The sequence below is a fragment of the Bombina bombina genome, chromosome 2 (assembly GCF_027579735.1).
Source record: "Bombina bombina isolate aBomBom1 chromosome 2, aBomBom1.pri, whole genome shotgun sequence".
Lineage (NCBI taxonomy): Eukaryota > Metazoa > Chordata > Amphibia > Anura > Bombinatoridae > Bombina > Bombina bombina.
The window spans coordinates 1068223189-1068247304 of NC_069500.1; the positions used below are offsets into that span (position 1 = coordinate 1068223189).

General features: G+C 38.9%; 1 protein-coding gene across 1 annotated transcript in view; it reads right to left on the reverse strand.

Moving 5' to 3' along the window:
- TBC1D9 (TBC1 domain family member 9) overlaps positions 1-24116 on the reverse strand; it is a 512458-nt gene that overhangs the window by 71082 nt on the left and 417260 nt on the right. The window contains exons 17-19 of the mRNA XM_053703695.1: positions 19622-19687; positions 18774-18860; positions 9824-9924 (exon numbers count right to left, since the gene is read on the reverse strand). Of these exons, the coding sequence (XP_053559670.1) occupies positions 9824-9924; positions 18774-18860; positions 19622-19687 (254 nt within the window). The remainder of the gene's footprint in view (positions 1-9823; positions 9925-18773; positions 18861-19621; positions 19688-24116) is intronic.

Here is a 24116-nt window from a genome sequence, read left to right on the forward strand (position 1 = left end):
AACGCTAATAGAGATGAAGCTAGAGGCAAAAAACTAACATCTGTCGCAAAACATTTTCAACAACATCATAATAGTACTCCTAAAGGATTACATTATACAGTTATCCAAAGGGTATCTTTGGGCATAAGAGGCGGGAATATTGAGAAAGCCTTGCTCAAAATGGAGTGTAAATGGATATATTTACTAAACTCTGTGAAACCCAATGGCATGAATGATTACAATAACCTTTTTGTATATTTATAGGATCATACAGTATAAAGGTCACAAATCCCATTTGGGTTATTCACTTCCATAATTGTTTTCTTTATTCCCTTTGACTCAATATTTATTTATATATGGGATCTTAACCAACATCTCATTTTTCAATTATTACTTTATCCAGCAATTTTCACTTTGTTGTGCACATAATATTTTTCTGTTTTATTACTTTATCACCATCACACATGCACTATTTGATATTAATCTACCGATCCAATTTTTGGTATCACTATATTATTCCTTATAATTATGTTTCCACTTTGTAACACATAAGTTCTTTAAAATGACTGATCCTAAACCCTATCCTCATATATGCAAATGTACTACTTTAAGTAATTCACTAATTGATCCTCATATTTGTCTTCTGTAACATAAAGGCAGTCTTAGCTTTGCAAAGATAGTCGATCTATAGAACCTTTAATATGTGATCAGTGATAAATATGTGTTCATGTTGGATAGGATTTTTCTAAGTATTACTCACAATACATATATAAAACTATACATACTCATATGTATTGATTGGCTAACATATGTTGTACCTTGATTTAGATAGTAATGAATGTTTTGAATTTTCCACAAATACTAAATAAAAGACATACGCATTATTCGAAACATCATGTCTTAATTGCCCACACATATAAGTATAAGATGTTATGGGGTTATATTGATTATATCATCTATGGTATTAGCCTATTTAATGTAACTATATACAGCTATATAGAAATTTGATGTTGATGTAATATTGAATCACAACCCGTTGTAATAATCTGCTATACAGATTAATGACTGGGTAGTTGTTATATCTGTCATCAACACCATATATACATTTTTAATATACAGAGTAACAAGTGGGCAGTAATAATACCTGTCATCAATACCCTTTACAAATCTTTGACATGCAGTGTAGTGACTGGGCAATGACAATGTGTGTTATTAATAACTTACTATGCTCTTATGTGTTTTATATCTCGTATAGAGAATAAATCAGAGCGAAACATATAACAAGGGTGTGTATATCCATGATAAAATATGAAGTAATGATAGTATTTTAAAATCCACAGATCATAAACGAATGTACAATCTAAACATCCATTCTAACGGCTGTAATAACATAATTTATGCTTACCTGATAAATTCCTTTCTTCTGTAGTGTGATCAGTCCACGGGTCATCATTACTTCTGGGATATTACTCCTCCCCAACAGGAAGTGCAAGAGGATTCACCCAGCAGAGCTGCATATAGCTCCTCCCCTCTACGTCACTCCCAGTCATTCGACCAAGGACCAACGAGAAAGGAAAAGCCAAGGGTGAAGTGGTGACTGGAGTATAAATTAAAAAATATTTACCTGCCTTAAAAACAGGGCGGGCCGTGGACTGATCACACTACAGAAGAAAGGAATTTATCAGGTAAGCATAAATTATGTTTTCTTCTGTTAAGTGTGATCAGTCCACGGGTCATCATTACTTCTGGGATACCAATACCAAAGCAAAAGTACACGGATGACGGGAGGGATAGGCAGGCTCTTTATACAGAAGGAACCACTGCCTGAAGAACCTTTCTCCCAAAAATAGCCTCCGATGAAGCAAAAGTGTCAAATTTGTAAAATTTGGAAAAAGTATGAAGCGAAGACCAAGTTGCAGCCTTGCAAATCTGTTCAACAGAGGCCTCATTCTTGAAGGCCCAAGTGGAAGCCACAGCTCTAGTAGAATGAGCTGTAATTCTTTCAGGAGGCTGCTGTCCAGCAGTCTCATAAGCTAAACGAATTATGCTACGAAGCCAAAAAGAAAGAGAGGTAGCGGAAGCTTTTTGACCTCTCCTCTGCCCAGAGTAAATGACAAACAGAGAAGACGTTTGTCGAAATTCCTTAGTTGCCTGTAAGTAAAATTTTAGAGCACGGACTACATCCAGGTTGTGCAGTAGACGTTCCTTCTTTGAAGAAGGATTTGGGCATAAAGAAGGAACAACAATCTCTTGATTGATATTCCTGTTAGTAACTACCTTAGGTAAGAACCCAGGTTTAGTACGCAGGACTACCTTATCCGAATGAAAAATCAAATAAGGAGAATCACAATGTAAGGCTGATAATTCAGAGACTCTTCGAGCCGAGGAAATAGCCATTAAAAATAGAACTTTCCAAGATAACAACTTTATATCAATGGAATGAAGGGGTTCAAACGGAACGCCCTGTAAAACATTAAGAACAAGGTTTAAACTCCATGGTGGAGCAACAGTTTTAAACACAGGCTTAATTCTGGCCAAAGCCTGACAAAAAGCCTGGACGTCAGGAACTTCTGACAGACGTTTGTGTAACAGAATGGACAGAGCTGAGATCTGTCCCTTTAATGAACTAGCAGATAAACCCTTTTCTAAACCTTCTTGTAGAAAAGACAATATCCTAGGAATCCTAACCTTACTCCAAGAGTAACATTTGGATTCACACCAATATAGGTATTTATGCCATATCTTATGGTAAATCTTTCTGGTAACAGGTTTCCTAGCCTGTATTAAGGTATCAATAACTGACTCAGAAAATCCACGTCTTGATAAAATCAAGCGTTCAATTTCCAAGCAGTCAGCTTCAGAGAAGTTAGATTTTGATGTTTGAAGGGACCCTGTATCAGAAGGTCCTGTTTCAGAGGTAGAGACCAAGGTGGACAGGATGACATGTCCACCAGGTCTGCATACCAAGTCCTGCGTGGCCACGCAGGTGCTATTAGAATCACTGATGCTCTCTCTTGTTTGATTCTGGCAATCAATCGAGGAAGCAACGGGAAGGGTGGAAACACGTAAGCCATCCTGAAGTCCCAAGGTGCTGTCAGAGCATCTATCAGGACTGCTCCTGGATCCCTGGATCTGGACCCGTAACGAGGAAGCTTGGCGTTCTGTCGAGACGCCATGAGATCTATCTCTGGTTTGCCCCAACGTCGAAGTATTTGGGCAAAGACCTCCGGATGAAGTTCCCACTCCCCCGGATGAAAAGTCTGACGACTTAAGAAATCCGCCTCCCAGTTCTCCACTCCCAGGATGTGGATTGCTGACAGGTGGCAAGAGTGAGACTCTGCCCAGCAAATTATCTTTGATACTTCCATCATAGCTAGGGAGCTTCTTGTCCCTCCCTGATGGTTGATGTAAGCTACAGTCGTGATGTTGTCCGACTGAAACCTGATGAACCCCCGAGTTGTCAACTGGGGCCAAGCCAGGAGGGCATTGAGAACTGCTCTCAATTCCAGAATGTTTATTGGCAGGAGACTCTCCTCCTGACTCCATTGTCCCTGAGCCTTCAGAGAATTCCAGACGGCACCCCAACCTAGAAGGCTGGCGTCTGTTGTTACAATTGTCCAGTCTGGTCTGCTGAATGGCATCCCCCTGGACAGATGTGGCCGAGAAAGCCACCATAGAAGAGAATTTCTGGTCTCTTGATCCAGATTCAGAGAAGGGGATAAGTCTGAGTAATCCCCATTCCACTGACTTAGCATGCACAGTTGCAGTGGTCTGAGGTGTAAGCGTGCAAAGGGTACTATGTCCATTGCCGCTACCATTAAGCCGATTACCTCCATGCATTGAGCCACTGACGGGTGTTGAATGGAATGAAGGGTGCGGCAAGCACTTTGAAGTCTTGTTAGCCTGTCCTCTGTCAGGTAAATCTTCATTTCTACAGAATCTATAAGAGTCCCCAGGAAGGGAACTCTTGTGAGTGGAACGAGTGAACTTTTCTTTTCGTTCACCTTCCATCCATGTGACCTTAGAAATGCCAGCACTAACTCTGTATGAGACTTGGCAGTTTGAAAGCTTGAAGCTTGTATCAGAATGTCGTCTAGGTATGGAGCTACCGAGATTCCCCGCGGTCTTAGTACCGCCAGAAGAGCACCCAGAACCTTTGTGAAGATTCTTGGAGCTGTAGCCAATCCGAATGGAAGAGCCACAAACTGGTAATGCCTGTCTAGGAAGGCAAACCTTAGGTACCGATAATGATCTTTGTGAATCGGTATGTGAAGGTAAGCATCCTTTAAATCTACAGTGGTCATGTATTGACCCTCTTGGATCATAGGTAAAATTGTCCGAATAGTCTCCATCTTGAACGATGGAACTCTTAGGAATTTGTTTAGGATCTTTAAGTCCAGGATTGGTCTGAAAGTTCCCTCTTTTTTGGGAACCACAAACAGATTTGAGTAAAACCCCTGTCCCTGTTCCGATCGTGGAACTGGATGGATTACTCCCATTAACAAGAGCTCTTGTACGCAGCGTAGAAACGCCTCTTTCTTTGTCTGGATTGTTGACAATCTTGACAGATGAAATCTCTCTCTTGGAGGAGAGTATTTGAAGTCCAGAAGGTATCCCTGAGATATTATCTCTAGCGCCCAGGGATCCTGAACATCTCTTGCCCAAGCCTGGGTGAAGAGAGAAAGTCTGCCCCCCACTAGATCCGATCCCGGATCGGGGGCCCTCAATTCATGCTGTTTTAGGGGCAGCAGCAGGTTTCCTAGTCTGCTTGCCCTTGTTCCAGGACTGGTTAGGTTTCCAGCCTTGTCTGTAGCGAGCAACAGCTCCTTCCTGTTTTGGTGCAGAGGAAGTTGATGCTGCTCCTGCTTTGAAATTACGAAAGGAACGAAAATTAGACTGTCTAGTCTTGGCTTTGGCTTTGTCCTGAGGCAGGGCATGGCCTTTACCTCCTGTAATGTCAGCGATAATCTCTTTCAACCCGGGCCCGAATAAGGTCTGCCCTTTGAAAGGTATATTAAGCAATTTAGACTTAGAAGTAACATCAGCTGACCAGGATTTTAGCCACAGCGCCCTGCGTGCCTGAATGGCGAATCCTGAATTCTTCGCCGTAAGTTTAGTAAGATGTACTACGGCCTCCGAAATGAATGAATTAGCTAGTTTAAGGACTCTAAGCCTGTCCGTAATGTCGTCCAGAGTAGCTGAACCAATGTTCTCTTCCAGAGACTCAATCCAGAATGCCGCTGCAGCCGTGATCGGCGCAATGCATGCAAGGGGTTGCAATATAAAACCTTGTTGAACAAACATTTTCTTAAGGTAACCCTCTAACTTTTTATCCATTGGATCTGAAAAAGCACAGCTATCCTCCACCGGGATAGTGGTACGCTTAGCTAAGGTAGAAACTGCTCCCTCCACCTTAGGGACAGTTTGCCATAAGTCCCTTGTGGTGTCGTCTATTGGAAACATTTTTCTAAATATCGGAGGGGGTGAGAACGGCACACCGGGTCTATCCCACTCCTTAGTAACAATTTCAGTAAGTCTCTTAGGTATAGGAAAAACCTCAGTACTCGCCGGTACCGCAAAATATTTATCCAACCTACACATTTTCTCTGGTATTGAAACTGTGTTACAATCATTCAGAGCCGCTAACACCTCCCCTAGTAATACACGGAGGTTTTCCAGTTTAAATTTAAAATTTGAAATATCTGAATCCAGTCTGTTTGGATCAGAACCGTCACCCACAGAATGAAGTTCTCCGTCCTCATGTTCTGCCACCTGTGACGCAGTGTCTGACATGGCCCTAATATTATCAGCGCACTCTGTTCTCACCCCAGAGTGATCACGCTTACCTCTTAGTTCTGGTAATTTAGCCAAAACCTCAGTCATAACAGTAGCCATATCCTGTAATGTGATTTGTAATGGCCGCCCAGATGTACTCGGCGCTACAATATCACGCACCTCCCTCTGAGCGGGAGATGTAGGTACTGACACGTGAGGCGAGTTAGTCGGCATAACTCTCCCCTCGTTGTTTGGTGAAATTTGTTCAATTTGTACAGATTGACTTTTATTTAAAGTAGCATCAATACAGTTAGTACATAAATTTCTATTGGGCTCCACTTTGGCATTGCAACAAATGACACAGGTATCATCCTCTGAATCAGACATGTTTAACACACTAGCAAATAAACTTGCAACTTGGAAATACAATTCAATTAGAATAATATTAAAATGTACTGTGCCTTTAAGAAGCACAGAAGATCTATGACAGTTGAAAATTAATAAATTGAAACAGTTATAGCCTCAATCCTTGTAAACAACACAACTTTAGCAAAGGTTTAATCCCATTAGCAAAGATAACAAATTCTGAAAGCAGGAAACAAATTACAGAATAAACGTTTTTTATCTCAGTCAAACTATAATTCTCACAGCTCTGCTGAGAGAAATTACCTCCCTCAAAATAAGTTTTGAAGACCCCTGAGCTCTGTAGAGATGAACCGGATCATGCAGGGAATACAATGAGTTGCTGACTGAAATATTTGATGCATAGAAAAAGCGCCAAAAAACGGCCCCTCCCCCTCACACACAGCAGTGAGGGAGAACAGAAACTGTCAGAAAAACAGATTAAGCAACTGCCAAGTGGAAAAATAGTGCCCAAACATTTATTCACACAGTACCTCAGCAAATGAAAACGATTTTACATTCCAGCAAAAACGTTAAACATAATCTCTAGTTATTAAACAGCTTTATGTATTTCTTACAGTGTAATTCTAGTGAAGTACCATTCCCCAGAATACTGAAGTGTAAAGTATACATACATGACATTATATCGGTATGGCAGGATTTTCTCATCAATTCCATTGTCAGAAAATAAAAACTGCTACATACCTCTATGCAGATTCATCTGCCCGCTGTCCCCTGATCTGAAGTTTACCTCACTCCTCAGATGGCCGAGAACAGCAATATGATCTTAACTACTCCGGCTAAAATCATAGCAAAACTCTGGTAGATTCTTCTTCAAACTCTGCCAGAGAGGTAATAACACACTCCGGTGCTATTTTAAAATAACAAACTTTTGATTGAAGATATAAAACTAAGTATAATCACCATAGTCCTCTCACACATCCTATCTAGTCGTTGGGTGCAAGAGAATGACTGGGAGTGACGTAGAGGGGAGGAGCTATATGCAGCTCTGCTGGGTGAATCCTCTTGCACTTCCTGTTGGGGAGGAGTAATATCCCAGAAGTAATGATGACCCGTGGACTGATCACACTTAACAGAAGAAATTGTATACCATTTATACGTATGTACGGCATAATCACACAAATGTTCTATCACTGATAATAACCGGTAAATTCAATGTCAATATACAAGTAATATCTGTGGGACATATGTCATTTTCACTTAAACCAGAGAATTAATGTTTGGATTATTGAACTACAATATAGTAAAGTGCCGGCTCTATTTGAAATGACATTATATCTGACAACTAGTAAACATGATCATTCAATATAATGAATGAACCACATGTTATTCAATAAGTATCCGCCCATAAATGACATCAGCTATGACGATCAGTCCACAATCTAGGGATGGCTCATCTCATTGGTTGAGTCCGTTGATTAACTGGCCAAACAACCTGTAACATTTCTTATAGTGGGTACATTGTGTCCAAATCCTGATTTAGATAGTATTGAATTTTCCACAAACATTAAATAAAAGACATAAGCACTATTGGAAACATTAATATGGAATCACAACCCATTGTAATAATCTGTTATACAGATTAATGACTGGGTAGTTGTTATAACTGTCATCAACACCCTATATAAATTTTTAATATACAGAGTAACAAGTTGGCAGTAATGATACCTGTCATCAATACCTTTTACAAATCTCTGACATGCAGTTTAGTGACTGAGCAATGACAATACTTGTTATTAATAACTTACTATGCTCTTATGTGTTTAATATTTTGTGTAGATAATAAATCAGAGCAAAACAATATAAGAAGGGTGTGTATATCCATGATAAAATACTAAATAATGATAGTATTTAAAAATCCACAGATCATACACGAATGTACAATCTAAACATTCATTCTAACGGCTGCAATATTCTATACCATCTATATGTATGTACGTCATAATCACGCAAATGTTCTATCACTGACAATAACCGGTAAATTCAATGTCAATATACAAGTAATATCGGTGGGACATATGTCACTTCCACTTAAACCAGAGAATTAATATTTGGATTATCGAACTACAATATAGTAAAGTACCGGCTCTATTTGGATTGACATTATGTCTGACAGCTAGTAAACATGATCATCCAATAGAATGAATGAACCATACGTTATCCAATAGGTATCCACCCATAAATGACATCAGCTACGACGAATAGTCCACAATCTAGGGATGGCTCATCTCATTGGTTGAGTCCGTTGAGTGACTGGCCAAACAACCTGTAATATTTCAATATATAATCAAGTTTAATATTAGTTAATTGTTGAACTCCTTCCATAACCTGCTTTGAAGCTTATATTAGTTTAAGTAATGATAACATAATAACTGCCCTCGGATTGTAAGGGTTGCTTCAGACCTTTGATATTTGAATATATTTAACCTGAGTTTCAACTTTCTAATGATAATTTAACTCAACCACAGGATTTTGTGTTTTTAATGTTAGCTTAAGCTATTGTATGTGTGGAATTTTTTATTTTCTCTTTTGATAATAAAGATTATAGTATGAATGTTTGATATTTATAACTCAAATATCCTATTTTGACCCTTAAGGACAGAGTCTTTGATTGCATACATAGATGAGAGCAAACTATATACAATTGTATACTCTATTACAATTACTCTGTTAGTTGTGTTCTATCCTCTGCTCTGCATCTGTGGCAGGTAATACAGAGTTAGATATAGTAAGATTTATGTGCATTAATTTTTAATAATACTGTATATCGGTTTCCTGTTGACTTATACTCTGTCCTCCCCTATCCATTATTATATTTCAAAAGAATGACTGGGGGATGAGGGGAGTTGGGGAAGTATTTAAGCCTTTGGCTGGGGTGTTTTTGCCTCCTGCTGGTGGCCAGGTTCTGTATTCCCACAAGTAAGGAATGAAGCCGTGGACTCTCCTCATATTAAGATGGAAATGAATCATTGGGAACAAATTACATTTGTAGAGAAAAAATTGTAGATTAATCTGTACCTTTAATGATTTAAAAATCATAAATTCAATATCTGCTGTAATGTTGGCATCATTTAAGATTGCCATGATTTGAACCAGTGATCCAGAGGTAGTTTGGTTTTGCAGATACAGCACAATAATTTACATTTTTTATATAAGCACAAACTAAATAAAAATGTCACTCAAATTTGAAATTAATTTTGCCATTGTAAGGGATATACAAAACTAAAATTTAGCTACCTCAAAGAAAAAATACTGAAACTAATATTTTAAGACAAAGAGCACACAGTATTGAAAATGTGCTTAGCAGAGGGCATGTGAACAATGGCACATAGGCTCCAATAAGTTAATAGTATTGATGTTAGCGACTGATCAATTAATAGACAATGGAGCACATGCTGTGTATAAGGAACCGAGTGCAATTGTTAGTAAATATTTGAATAAATAATTCTGGGACTGTACTAGATATTATTTATATGACTAAATTAGTATTAGTAAGCTAGATTCTGTAAAGCAAAAGATGACAAGATAATCAAATTTTTAACATAAGTGCTCTATAACAGGTTTCCTACAAATTAATAACTAAATAAAACAAATACTAGTTCAAATACTTCAAACATTTTTAAGATGAAGCTCAATCCAATAATACCTGATTTAGCTTTGGCAGTTCTTGTGCAGCTTTTTGTTTAGACTTGTTTTCTCGTGCCCATATACGAAGGTAATTACGATTGTCCTGATTCGTCTTTTTACCTAAAAAAAAAATGAAAACAAGAAAGAAATATAGTTAACACAAAGTTTAATATACTCTAATCAACTGTGACACATATATTCTCGGTTGACAGACGAGTTATACATAGCAACGTCTGATTTTTGTCTGAAGAATTACGTAAATAAAGTAACTTAGAGAGACAATGAAGTACATCAAATGACTATAACATTTTATACAATGTAAAGAATACAAGTACTTATGGCTATTCAGTTTGAAAATAATTTCCTTCTGGAGACAAATATACAAAATTACACATTATGTATACAAAGCTTCTAGGGCCACCCACCAAAAATAATTCCTAGATGAGTGACTCATTTTGCTTTAGGACTCCATGGGGGCTGCAGGTAGTAGTCTCTTGTACTGTTACTTAGTAGTGTTTTCTTGGGATAAGTATAAGGCTATCATATGAACTAGGTGCCTTTGGTTCTTATCTGTCATCAAAATTAATTTTTCTATTTTAAACTATGAATAGTTTTAAACTATGAACATAGTCAAAATGCTTAACACAATAAAAAGAAGTGCAACAATATTCTTTCTCATTTTATTAAACATAAAAAAGGAGGCGACAAGAATTCATAATTAATTTATTTTAAAAAAATACTCTGCATAGACTGCTGGGTTGATTTAATACACAGTCTTTCTTATCAAAAGCGACTTATCCAAAAACAAACTAAGCATTGATTACTCCTTAAAACGAATGAGGTGTTTATGCATTCAGTGCACTGATTTGGGGATTCATACATATTGCTCTTAAAAAATGAATGTTTAGCTCAAAAATTTAGGAGTTTCCAAAATTTAAATTCTCCACTTTGTAATTCACATTATTCTGTTCATTAAAATGTTTTAGCTATTTTATTAGGGCAATCAAGGTCCTATACTCAGTTCCCACTGCAAGGATTAGCGGAGTGGGTTTCCAGTCAGCCCCGTTTGCCATCCTGAATGGAACCAGGCAGGGTTGTCCGCTGTCTCCGATGCTATTCGCATTGGCTATCGAGCCTTTGGCTCAGTTGATAAGAGATGATCCCGACATTCTGGGGGTTGATTTTGGGGGTTCAACCCACAAGATTGCGTTATTTGCAGACGACGTTACCCTACTACTCACATCCCCATCCTCATCTCTGTCAGCTGTCTTTAAATGTCTGGATATATTCTCTAAATGTAGTTTTTATAAATTGAACTACTCTAAAACGGAAGTACTACACATTTTATTCCTACAAAGAAATTATGACTTCCATTGGTCTGATACCTCTGTCAAACATCTGGGTATTCACCTGAGTCCAAACCCCGAAATCATGATCCAGAAAAATTTTACTGACCGCATTCCTGAGTTCAGGAGGCTTCTTGAAAGCTGGGAATTCAGAGAATTCTCGTGGACAGGGCGGATTGCTGTGGTCAAAATGTTGCTTCTTCCTAAAATCACGTACCTCTTTAGGTGCATAAATTTGACGGTCCTGAGACCTATACTCAATAAACTTCAGAGTCTAATCTCAAGATACGTCTGGAAAGGTGGAAGACCCAGAATCGCCACCACGACGATTCAACAACCTTTAGATAGAGGAGGACTAGCCTACCCTAGTGTTCTGATATATAATGATGCCGCACGTCTCTCTCATCTTATGTGTTGGAGCCTAAAGGTTGACCAGCCTAGATGGTATCAAGTAGAGCAGTCCCTTCTCCCTGGAGTTGTTCTGCTTTCTGACCTTCCTTGGATTCCAGTACATGTCCGTAAAACTTTGCGGATTGAACATCCTCTTATTTTGAACACCCTGCTACACTGGGATACCAGAAAAAATATGGAATCTATTGCCCCACACCCCTCTCCTCTTTATAGGATACGAACTATCTTGATTTCTATGCCGGAGACGCATGTAGGCAATTGGTCTGAGGCTGCTAATGAACCTATCACATCTTTATATAAAAAGGACTCCCTCTTGTCATTTGAAGAGGTCAAGGCTGGGCTCTCCATACCATCATATCTGAACTTTGAATTTATTAGGCTAGCGAGCATCCTCAGGGCTTGGGGACTTTCGGGGCAACCCACAAGACCTCTCACTAGATGGGAACAAAGATGGAATCTGGGCAAGCTACTCAAAGGTTCTCTCTCTTTCCACTATAATCTATTGGTGGCGCCCATAAAACCAAATAAACATAGTCAGTACAAAGCCTGGGAAAAGGAACTTAAAATTAACATTGAGATCACAATATGGCTTAAGGAGCTCATCAGCGCTAAGAAAATCTTACATAGCGCAACCTTATGGGAGCTTTATTATAAGATAACCACCAGGTGGCACCTCGTGCCGGTCACACTGAATAAATATTATCGAAAGACCTCCCCCCTATGTTGGCGAAACTGCGGTCGCTTGGGCACGCAGGTTCACATTTGGTGGGATTGCCCTATAATTAGGGGTGCCTGGGGATTTGCATTTGATGTTCTCAGGTCGCTAGACATATCACTGAGCCCAACCCCTTCAGTGGGCCTCCTACATCACCAGCTTCCACCTATGTCTGATACTGACAAACACCTTACCCTTTACGTCCTGATGGCTACTAAGCTGGCTATTGCCAGGGACTGGAAACAAGCCTCATCTCCTTCACCCAAAAAAAATAATCGCCATAATTGACCATATTAGACAGATGGAGGAGTTTGCATTCAGACATCTTAACAAATTAGAACTCTACCTAGAGATTTGGAATAAATGGAGTGAGGCACAGACCTTGTAGACATTAGGGAATCATACAGTACACGATCACTTACTTGAACTTCATCTGCAGAAACTCCCCCTCCCCCCCCTTTTTTTTTTTTTTCTCTCTTTCCTTCTCCTCTCCCCTCTCCTCCCTTTCTTTCCCTGCAGTCCCGTTCCCCCTTTTTTTTTCCCCTGTGTATTACCCTTAAAGGCCCGAGCACTTAACACTCTTCTACATAAACACGTCACTTTTAACTAAATTAATAAACTCACTAATCTTGAATGATGAACTATACACTGTGTCAAGCAGGATTTGAACCCAATATGAGGAGACGATCAATCTATCCAGGGCGCGCTGGTTGTTCAGAGTCTAAGATACAAGTTTAATGTTTGACTCTATATTCTCTCACACAAGAATGTATCTAATTTATGTACAAAAAGTAAAATGAGGAAATAATGTATGTGTACATACTTCCATCTCTTAACAAACAGTGTCTTATGTCTATATAGTATGCCATAGTTACTAATATAACTATTCTATGATGTTACAAAAATCTTATGCTCTAACAGATTTTGTGTTGTACGATTGTTCAAATTGTGTAACTTCTACACTTATGTTTTGTTCTCACTGTTAAATTTTTTTTATTGTTCCTCAATAAAAAACTATTTAAAAAAAATAAAAATGTTTTAGCTATTTTCATCCACCTTAAAAGTATGAAATCACAATGACAGACATCTCATCTCTAACTATGATAATGTGCTCCACATTGTGATTCTACCAGGCACGTTAATAAAAGTGACCAAGTGTTTTCTCATTTTGTCACTAAACATCTCACCAGTGCATGTGCACCTTAAAGTACCACACCCAGTGCATGTACACACATATATGCTATTTAAATCTTTTTGATGGATTGGTTCATTAGGATTTTCATGGTAGCACAATCACTTGGTGCCGTTGATGGCATTATTAGATAGGAGACACAACGGTTGGTTCTGGTTTAAGAGCCCCAAGCAAGCTGATAATTAAAGGAACATTAGCCCAAATTGATTCTCCATAAACTGCTTAAAGGGACATTAAAGACTTTGGGGTCAATTTATTCCTGTGGCCGAGCGGACATGATACGATGTAGCGTTATTCCTGTGGCCGAGCGGACATGATACGATGTAGCGTATTATGTCCGCTGCACATCAATAAATGCCGACAGCATACGCTGTCTGCATTTATCATTGCACCAGCAGTTCTTGTGAACTGCTGGTGCAATGCCACCCCCAGCAGATTCGCGGCCAATCGGCCGCTAGTAGCAGGTGTCAATCAACCGGATCGTATTCGATCGGGTTAATTTCTGTCCGCCGCCTCAGAGCAGGCAGACAGGTTATGAAGCAGCGGTCTTTAGAGCTTGATAAATTGACCCCTTTGAGACTGTTTAGTTATGTAGTCTAGTTATGTATAATTACATGTGGTAAAAACAAAACAAACAAAAAAAAACATACTTGCAATATAGTTTCCTTATTTATTTTGTTCCCTTTTCTACAAAGTAATAAGCACTGTCATGTTGTAACTTAGTTATCCTGGATTCAAAAGCCTGTACTTGTCTTACACTCTTGTTATATTCTGCATACCATGGTTTGCACACTTTTGTAACTCTTTTATATCTATCCCTTGAGATAAGGGAGAACTCAGTATCAACATTGGGGAGCCCATTACTTTATAGAAACTAAATATTTATACATATTTCTTCAATATCATCTACATATTTTTCTCAGTCTAATTTATGCTTTGAATATTCTATTATACGTACCATTTATGAAGTATTTAAAGGGACAGTAAAGTCATAATTAAACATTCATGATTTGGACAGATCATACAATTTTAAACAACTTTCCAATTTACTTCTATTATTTAATTTGCTTTCTTCTCTTGTTATCCTTTGCTGAAAGGTTAATCTAGGTAAGCTTAGGAGAAGCAAAGAACCTAGGTTCTAGCTGCTGATTGGTGGCTGCATGTATATACCGATTGTCATTGGCTCACCCATGTGTTCAGTTAGAAACCAGTAGTGCATTGCTGCTCCTTCAACAAATAATACCTAGAGACGGAAGCAAATTTGATAATAGAAGTAAACTAGAAAGTTGTTTAAAATTGTAAGTTCTACCTAAATCATGAAAGAAAATGTTTGGGTTTCATGTCCCTTTAATTATATACAGTGCAAAAATTTTTCAATTCAATGATTTACTTTATCCAGTTTTTATGTCATTAAAATCTGAAAATTTTAGTTTTTCCACTGCCCCCAGAGAGGCTGAAATGCATTCCATGGAACTCACATCTCTGGCTACCCTACACACTGCACAGTGATTGCTTGATATATACAGGTGGTCATTTACATCTATCCCTTATTCGCCACAGTATAGGAAATAGTAAATAACTGTAGACTGCAAACTAATGCAACTATTGGCAACACAATTGCAGTTTAAAATATTTTTAAGATGCATTTTACTTGCTGATCTTTTGCAATGCAGTGATGAATGATGGTACAGAATCAGCACATCACTACTCATTCACACAGTGTTCTTTACACCCTCTAGAGGTCACACCTTAGAATGCATTTTGCCTTTTCAGTTATGAACTTTGTTTTTCGTTGTTTACAATAGATACTGTGATAAATGTATAATCTTGTTTATGCTACATTTATCGAATCTGATAGATTAAAAAGCAACAACAATCACGTATTAATAAATACAGGCTAACCTTAGCTAATACATTGCTGCCATACAATTGATAGTTCCATTCTAAATAAGTAGCTGCTCTAGATAACTATGGGCCAGATTACAAGTGGAGCACTAAATATCGCTTTCAAGAAAGCGATATTAGCATTCCAATGAGTAATACTAGCGCACGCTAATGTTGAGCGCAATGCAAATGTGAGATTGCGTTCGAATTGCTAGGAAGCAATGCGCTCACGAGAGCAGGCTTCCATAGGCTCCAAAGGGAGCCTTATTCTCATGCCGTCAGACATGTTAAAAATATATGTTTATGATTATATACATATATATTTATGTGCTAATATGTGTATATACATATATTAAAAAATAAATATATATGTATATAAGGATATATACATACAGGGAGTGCAGAATTATTAGGCAAATTAGTATTTTGATCACATCATCCTCTTTATGCATGTTGTCTTACTCCAAGCTGTATAGGCTCGAAAGCCTACTACCAATTAAGCATATTAGGTGATGTGCATCTCTGTAATGAGAAGGGGTGTGGTCTAATGACATCAACACCCTATATCAGGTGTGCATAATTATTAGGCAACTTCCTTTCCTTTGGCAAAATGGGTCAAAAGAAGGACTTGGCAGGCTCAGAAAAGTCAAAAATAGTGAGATATCTTGCAGAGGGATGCAGCACTCTTAAAATTGCAAAGCTTCTGAAGCGTGATCATCGAACAATCAAGCGTTTCATTCAAAATAGTCAACAGGGTCGCAAGAAGCGTGTGGAAAAACCAAGGCGCAAAATAACTGCCCATGAACTGAGAAAAGTCAAGCGTGCAGCTGCCAAGATGCCACTTTCCACCAGTTTGGCCATATTTCAGAGCTGCAACATCACTGGAGTGCCCAAAAGCACAAGGTGTGCAATACTCAGAGACACGGCCAAGGTAAGAAAGGCTGAAAGACGACCACCACTGAACAAGACACACAAGCTGAAACGTCAAGACTGGGCCAAGAAATATCTCAAGACTGATTTTTCTAAGGTTTTATGGACTGATGAAATGAGAGTGAGTCTTGATGGGCCAGATGGATGGGCCCGTGGCTGGATTGGTAAAGGGCAGAGAGCTCCAGTCCGACTCAGACGCCAGCAAGGTGGAGGTGGAGTACTGGTTTGGGCTGGTATCATCAAAGATGAGCTTGTGGGGCCTTTTCGGGTTGAGGATGGAGTCAAGCTCAACTCCCAGTCCTACTGCCAGTTTCTGGAAGACACCTTCTTCAAGCAGTGGTACAGGAAGAAGTCTGCATCCTTCAAGAAAAACATGATTTTCATGCAGGACAATGCTCCATCACACGCGTCCAAGTACTCCACAGCGTGGCTGGCAAGAAAGGGTATAAAAGAAGAAAATCTAATGACATGGCCTCCTTGTTCATCTGATCTGAACCCCATTGAGAACCTGTGGTCCATCATCAAGTTTTGAGTGTCCTTGCAAAGAAAGGTGGCTATATTGGTCACTGATTTGTTTTTGTTTTGTTTTTGAATGTCAGAAATGTATATTTGTGAATGTTGAGATGTTATATTGGTTTCACTGGTAAAAATAAATAATTGAAATGGCTATATATTTGTTTTTTGTTAAGTTGCCTAATAATTATGCACAGTAATAGTCACCTGCACACACAGATATCCCCCTAAAATAGCTATAACTAAAAACAAACTAAAAACTACTTCCAAAACTATTCAGCTTTGATATTAATGAGTTTTTTTGGGTTCATTGAGAACATGGTTGTTGTTCAATAATAAAATTAATCCTCAAAAATACAACTTGCCTAATAATTCTGCACTCCCTGTATATATTTACAGGGAACACACAGACCGCAATGTAAAGGCACTTTCAGTGCCGTTTCTTTTACTAACACCCCACACCCGCCAACTTTAACCCCTTAAAACTGCATAGTGCAGTTGTTTTTTATTTTAAAATAATGCTACAATTTTTTAAAATACAAAAACTATAATACCCTCTATTTTGAGGGCAATTTGGGCACTTTTAGAAAATTAACCAGAGATCTATTATTATTATTTTATTATTATCAGGCATTTGTAGAGCGCCAACAGATTCCGAAGCACTATAAACATAGGAGGTATACAAGATAACATTTATAGGGATCAAGTGGGTAGAAGGCCCCGCAAAGAGTTACACTGTTGTAGTTGGCTCTTATGAAGGCAATCTACAAACAGCTGGACTCATAGGCTTACATTCTAAGGGGTTCAAGGGGAAAGCAATGGAGTTAGGAAAGGTTAGTGTACGTTGTATGCATCCCTGAATAGTAGAGTCTTTAGGGAGCGCTTGAAGCTGATAAAACTAAGGGAGAGTCTTGTAGAGCGAGGCAGGGAGTTCCACATGATGGGAGTCAGTCTGGAGAAGTCCTGTAAATGGGAATGTGAGGAAGTAACAAGAGAGGAGAGTAGGAGATTGTGAGTAGAGCAAAGGGGACGGGAGGGAGAGTATTTGGAGACAAGGTTTGAAATGTAGGGGGGAGCAGTGCAGTTGAGGGCTTTATATGTCAGAGTGAGGATTTTGTGTTTAATCCTGGATGCAAGAGGAAGCCAGTGAAGGGATTGGCAGAGAGGTGCAGCAGATGCAGAGGCATTTATTATGGATTGTAAAGGAGCTAGGCGGCAGCAAGGGAGACCAGAGAGGATGGAGTTGCAGTAGTCGAGGCGGGAAAGGATGAGAGAGTGGATTAAAATCTTAGTTGTGTCTTGTGTAAGGAAATGTCTAATTTTAGAGACGTGGAAGGCTTTAGCCAAGGACTGAATGTGAGGAGTGAAAGAAAAGGTCTGAGTCAAGTGTGACCCCAAGACATCGGGCATGCAGGGTAGGGGTAATGATCTGAGCTAGTTATATATTGCGCGCCTGCAATTGGGCAAATTTGCCCATTTGCGGGTGCGTGATAAATTAGTGCTCCACTTGTAATCGAGCCCTATATGCATTATACCTCATTTTTAAACCTAAACTCTTTTGATTATCATTCCTGTTTTTGATGACTGCCTTGTTCTCCCTTCCGTTTGTAATATCAAATAGATTTCTGTCATACCAACTAACAACTGTTTAGTAATGGCAAATGATTATGATCAGAAGACCAAAACCGGTCAAGCTATGTAACATTTCACCCCCTGTGCTTTGGACTTTATCCTGCTGTCATCTTTTTGGAACTTTTGTTTATTTATAACAGTGTGTTCATCCCAAGAACAATTTATTTATGAATCATAGAAAAGCAGTCAGTCATAATGTATATACTGTTTCCCCTGAATATTTTCCTCCTAATCGTACATATAGTTCCTAGTGTGTTTAGTGCGTAATATATGCAAAGTGCTTTACAGGTGAAAACCGACAAACTCACTAAATATGATACAACAGTGTTTAGTGCAAACAAAATACCTTGACTACACTCTGGAGTGATATCTTCAAAAAAGTACTGTGTAGCCTCAAAAGCAGAATCTGGCTCCTCTTGATCCAGAGAAAGATCTAAATAATTGGATAAAAGAAAAAAGTGGGGCAGATAATTTACCATTCACATTCACGTATGTCTCTTTAATATCACTTATGCGCCAACCTCCTTGGAATTGCTTTCTGGGAATATATCAAAACAATTCTATATATATTTTTAGTTTTATTTGTCGTTTACAACATATCACTTGCAATTACTGTACAATTTTTTTACTATTTCTGAATGTGTTTGCATCATCGTTATTTTCAGCCAAATGATAAACTAACAGAGCACTCATTATTGTTATTGCTCACCCTGCGTGGTTTTATTTAATAGAAATTAAAACATACATAGTGTACTGGGAGACATTGAGGAAGCTTGACAAGAACATTAGCTTTAACGATCGAATACAAATATATAATAAAAAAAATTACCAGGTGCATTAAAACAAAATATTGCAGAATATAGTGAAGAATAAAGTGAACAAACACAATATTTTACATAATATGTCACTGTAGCTATGAATTAGAAGGATCCCATTCTGCTTACTCATTGTCTAATAAACTGCATAACACGTACATCACATTTGTAAAACATAATAACAAATCTTTATTAGGCAGATATTAAAAGATGGCACTAAACATTTTACAAACATTTAAATATTGCACCCAAAATAGCTAACACATGATCTACATTAAATATCCTCAAATGACAAATTTCTTTATTGCTGGGAGGGAGGGTAGAATTTATTGTGATAGGTTATGATGTAGTCTATGGAATGAAGGAAGCTGATACTCACAAGGTAACGTGTGCATCCTGTACAGCAGCTTTAGCTTTTCTGTGAGGTCACCATGACATGCGGCACCTAAGCAGTTTAAACAATTATTATATTGAAGTATTTGTCACAAACAGTAAGAATGATGTATTTTAGCACAGTACACAAACCAATGTAAACATATTCCCAAGTACCCTCCACAAAAATACTGGACAATCTGAAGATGAATGGGCATGATAGTCTGTGGGGGTCACACAATGCCCTGCCCACAAAAGCTTTACCTGGTCCACACTTTTCATCCTACCATATATACTTTTTCACAACTAAGCAGTCATTTTACCCCTTGGCTGCCAGTAATATATAATTCAATAAATGTACCTATTTGGTTGGCAGTAACACAAACTGTTGGTCAAACACTAAACTGGGCAGCTTTTGGTTATGGTTTTTACCTTGTGTCATCAATAATTTATTTTTCATACACAAGTATGTGTGAAAGAGGCATCATAGTGAAAAGTGACAGGTTTTCATTAGTTACTTTATCACTATCAACCCTGCAAACCTATGTGTATAACCAACACACAGGGGTTAAACATATAGATTTGCAGGGTTGATAGTAATAACATGGCAAGCTCTAGCTAATGAGAACTTATCATTTAAAAATAGAGCTGATTTTACCTTTTCAGTCTGGGCTGGTTGATCTCATTCACTTTGTAACTCAAGGTCTGACAAACAAGATATGTTTAAATTGAAGCACAAAATCTCATAATTTCAACAGCTAAAAAAAAGATAAAAACCCCACATACGTAAGCTAAAATGTATTTTATTTTAATCTAAATACATCTAATGATGTTATTTCTTAAATTATAAAATATGGAAAACAACAGAAAATACATAATAAGAAAAGATGTGATATGTGTGTGTAAGCCACAGCCAATGAAAAACAAGCACAATGCAACTCAATAGATTATATAATTGATAATGTAACTAATCAGAATGCATCTGGATCAAGGAAGAGGGCCGATACTCAGAACCTAGGTAATTACCCAAAAGCACTTCCTCACCACTTGTACCCAGTGGCATCTCTATATTTTAAGCAAACAAAAGTAGAATAAAAACAAAATTTATGCTTACCTGATAAATTTATTTATTTCCGGAAATGGAGAGTCTACAACGTCATTCAATTACTAATGGGAATATCACTCCTGGCCAGCAGGAGGAGGCCAAGAGCACCACAGCAAAGCTGTTAAGTGTCACTCCCCTACCCATAATCCCCAGTCATTCGACCAAAGGGGGAAATGGAAAAGGAATAACACAAAGGTGTAGAGGTGCCTGAGGTTTAGTAAAAAATAACTGTCTTAAAGGACCAGTCAACACAGTAGATTTGCATAATCAACAAATACAAGATAACAAAACAATGCAATAGCACTTAGTCTAAACTTCAAATGAGTAGTAGATTTTTTTTCTGATAATTTTAAAAGATATGTCTTTTTCCACTCCCACTGTACCATGTGACAGTCATCAGCCAATCACAAATGCATTCACATACCATGTGATAACAATCAGCCATTCACAAATGCATACACGCTTATTCTTGCACATGCTCAGTAGTAGCTGGTGATTCAAAAAGTTTAAATATAAAAAGACTGTGCACATTTTGTTAATGGAAGTAAATTGGAAAGTTGTTTAAAATTGCATGCTCTATCTGAATAATGGAAGTTTAATTTTGATTGAGTGTCCCTTTAATAAAGGGTGGGGTCGTGGACTCCATATCCGGAAAGAAAGAAATTTATCAGGTGAGCATAAATTTTGTTTTCTTTCCTAAGATATGGAGAGTTCACAAAGTCATTCAATTAATAGTGGGAATCAATACCCAAGCTAGAGGACACAGAATGAACAGGAAGGGAGAACAAGACAGGAAGACCTAAACAGAAGGCACCACCGCTTGAAGAACTTTTCTCCCAAAAGAGGCCTCAGCCGAGGCAAAAGTATCAAATTTGGAAAAAGTATGCAGAGAGGACCAAGTTGCAGCCTTGCAAATCTGTTCCACAGAAGTTTCATTTTTGAAAGCCGAAGAAGAGGAGACACAGCCCTAGTGGAATGAGCTGTAATTCTCTCAGGAGGCTTCTGTCCAGCAGTCTCATAAGCAAAAAGAATTATAATTCTCAACCAGAGGGACAGAGAAGTAGCAGTAGCCTTTTGACCCTTAAGCTTTCCTGAGAAACAAACAGGGCAGAAGACTGGCGAAAATCCTTAGTCGCATGAAGGTAGAATTTTGGAGCATGCACAACATCCAAGTTGTGCAACAGACGTTCTTTATGAGAAAAAGGATTGGGACAGAGAGAAGGAACAACAATCTCCTGATTAATATTTCTATCTTAAACCACTTTAGGAAGAAACCCCAATTTAGTACAAAGAACCTCCCTATCCGCATGAAAGATTAGGAAAGGCGAATCACACTGCAAAGTCGAGAGTTCCGAAACTCTCAGAGCAGAAGAGATAGCAATAAGAAACAAAACCTTCCAAGATAGCAACTTAATATCTATGGAATGCATTGGATCAAACGGAGCCTGCTGCAAAACTTTAAGAACAAGATTAAGGCTCCAAGGAGGAGCAACAGGTTTAAACACAGGCTTGATTCTGACCAGGGTCTGACAAAAAGATTGAACATCTGGCACATCCGCCAGATGCTTGTGTAACAAAATAGATAATGCAGAAATCTGACATTTCAGAGAACTGACTGACAACCCTTTCTCCAGATTTACCTGGAGAAAAGACAAGATTCTAGGAATTCTGACCCTACTCCAAGAGTAGCTCTTCACATCAATGAAGGTATTTACGCCATACCTTATGGTAATTTTTTTGAGTAACAGGCTTGCAAGCCTGGATCAGGGTCTCAATGACCGATTCAGAAAATCCATGCTTAGGCAGAGCTAAGCGTTCAATCTCCAAGCAGTCAGAGAAACGAGATTTGGATGGAGGAATGTACCCTAAGTTAGAAGGTCCTTCATTTAGAGGCAACCTCCAAGGTGGCTGAGATGACAGCTTCACTAGGTCTGCATACCAGATCCTGCGAGGCCATGCAGGAGTTATTAGAATTACCGATGCTCTCTCCTATTTGATACGAGCAATAACTAGTGGAAGGAGCGCAAATGGACGAAACTGGTATGCTAGACCAAAATCCCAAGGAACCGCCAGAGCATCTATCAGAGCGGCCTGAGGATCTCTTGACCTTGACTGAACCGTACCTTGTAAGCTTGGGGTTCTGCCGAGACGCCATCAAATCTAACTCCGGCACCCCCCATTTGAGGGTTAACCTGGAGAATACCTTTGGATGGAGAGCCCACTCCCTGGGATGAAATGTCTGTCTGCTCAGGAAATCCGCTTCCCAGTTGTCCACTCCAGGAATGTGGATGGCAGATAGACAACAATTGTGAGCTTCCACCCACTGAATAATCAGTGCCACCTCCTTCATGGCTAAGGAACTCTGAGTTCCTCCCTGGTGGTTGATGTAAGCCACTGAGGTGATGTTGTCTGACTGAAACTTGATAAACTGGGCTAAGGACAATTGAGGCCAAGCCATCAGAGCATTGTAAATAGCTCTCAATTCCAAGATGTTTATTGGGAGACCCGACTCCTCCCGAGTCAATAGTCCCTGCGCCTTTAACGAGTCCCAGACTGCTCCCCAGCCTAGCAGTCCTGAGGGAACTCTTTTCCAGATTCACTTTCCAACCACGGGAACATAGAAAAGACAACAAGATCTCGGTATGAGAGTTTGCATGTTGAAAAGATGGAGCCTGAACCAATATGTCATCCAGGTAGGGCCCCACTACAATTCCCCGAGACCTGATCCCTGCCAAGAGAGCCCCCAGAACCTTTGAGAAAATTCTGGGAGCTGTGGCAAGGCCAAATGGAACAGCCACAAACTGAAAGTGTTTGTCTAGAAAGGTAAATCTCAGGAATGTGTGATCTATGTGGATGGGAATATGAAGATACGTGTCCTTCAGGTCTATGGTCATCATGAACAGACCCTCTAGGACCAAAGGAAGAATAGAACGAATGGTTTCCATTTTGAAGGACGGTACCCTGAGAAACTTGTTGAGGCAATTTAGGTCTAAAAAGGGTCAAAAAGGTCCCTCTTTTTTGGGCACCACAAACAGATTTGAATAGAATCCTAGACCATGTTCCCTTACTGGAACTGGAACAATCACTCCCAGGGAGGAAAGGTCCTGAACGCAGTTCAAGAATGCCTCTCTTTTTACCTGGTCTGTAGATAATTTTGAGAGGTGAAATCTGCCCCTGGGAGGGAAAGTTTTGAATTCTATTTTGTAATCTTGAGATACTATGGGAATATCACTCCTGGCCAGCAGGAGGAGGCCAAGAGCACCACAGCAAAGCTGTTAAGTGTCACTCCCCTACCCATAATCCCCAGTCATTCGACCAAAGGGGGAAATGGAAAAGGAATAACACAAAGGTGTAGAGGTGCCTGAGGTTTAGTAAAAAATAACTGTCTTAAAGGACC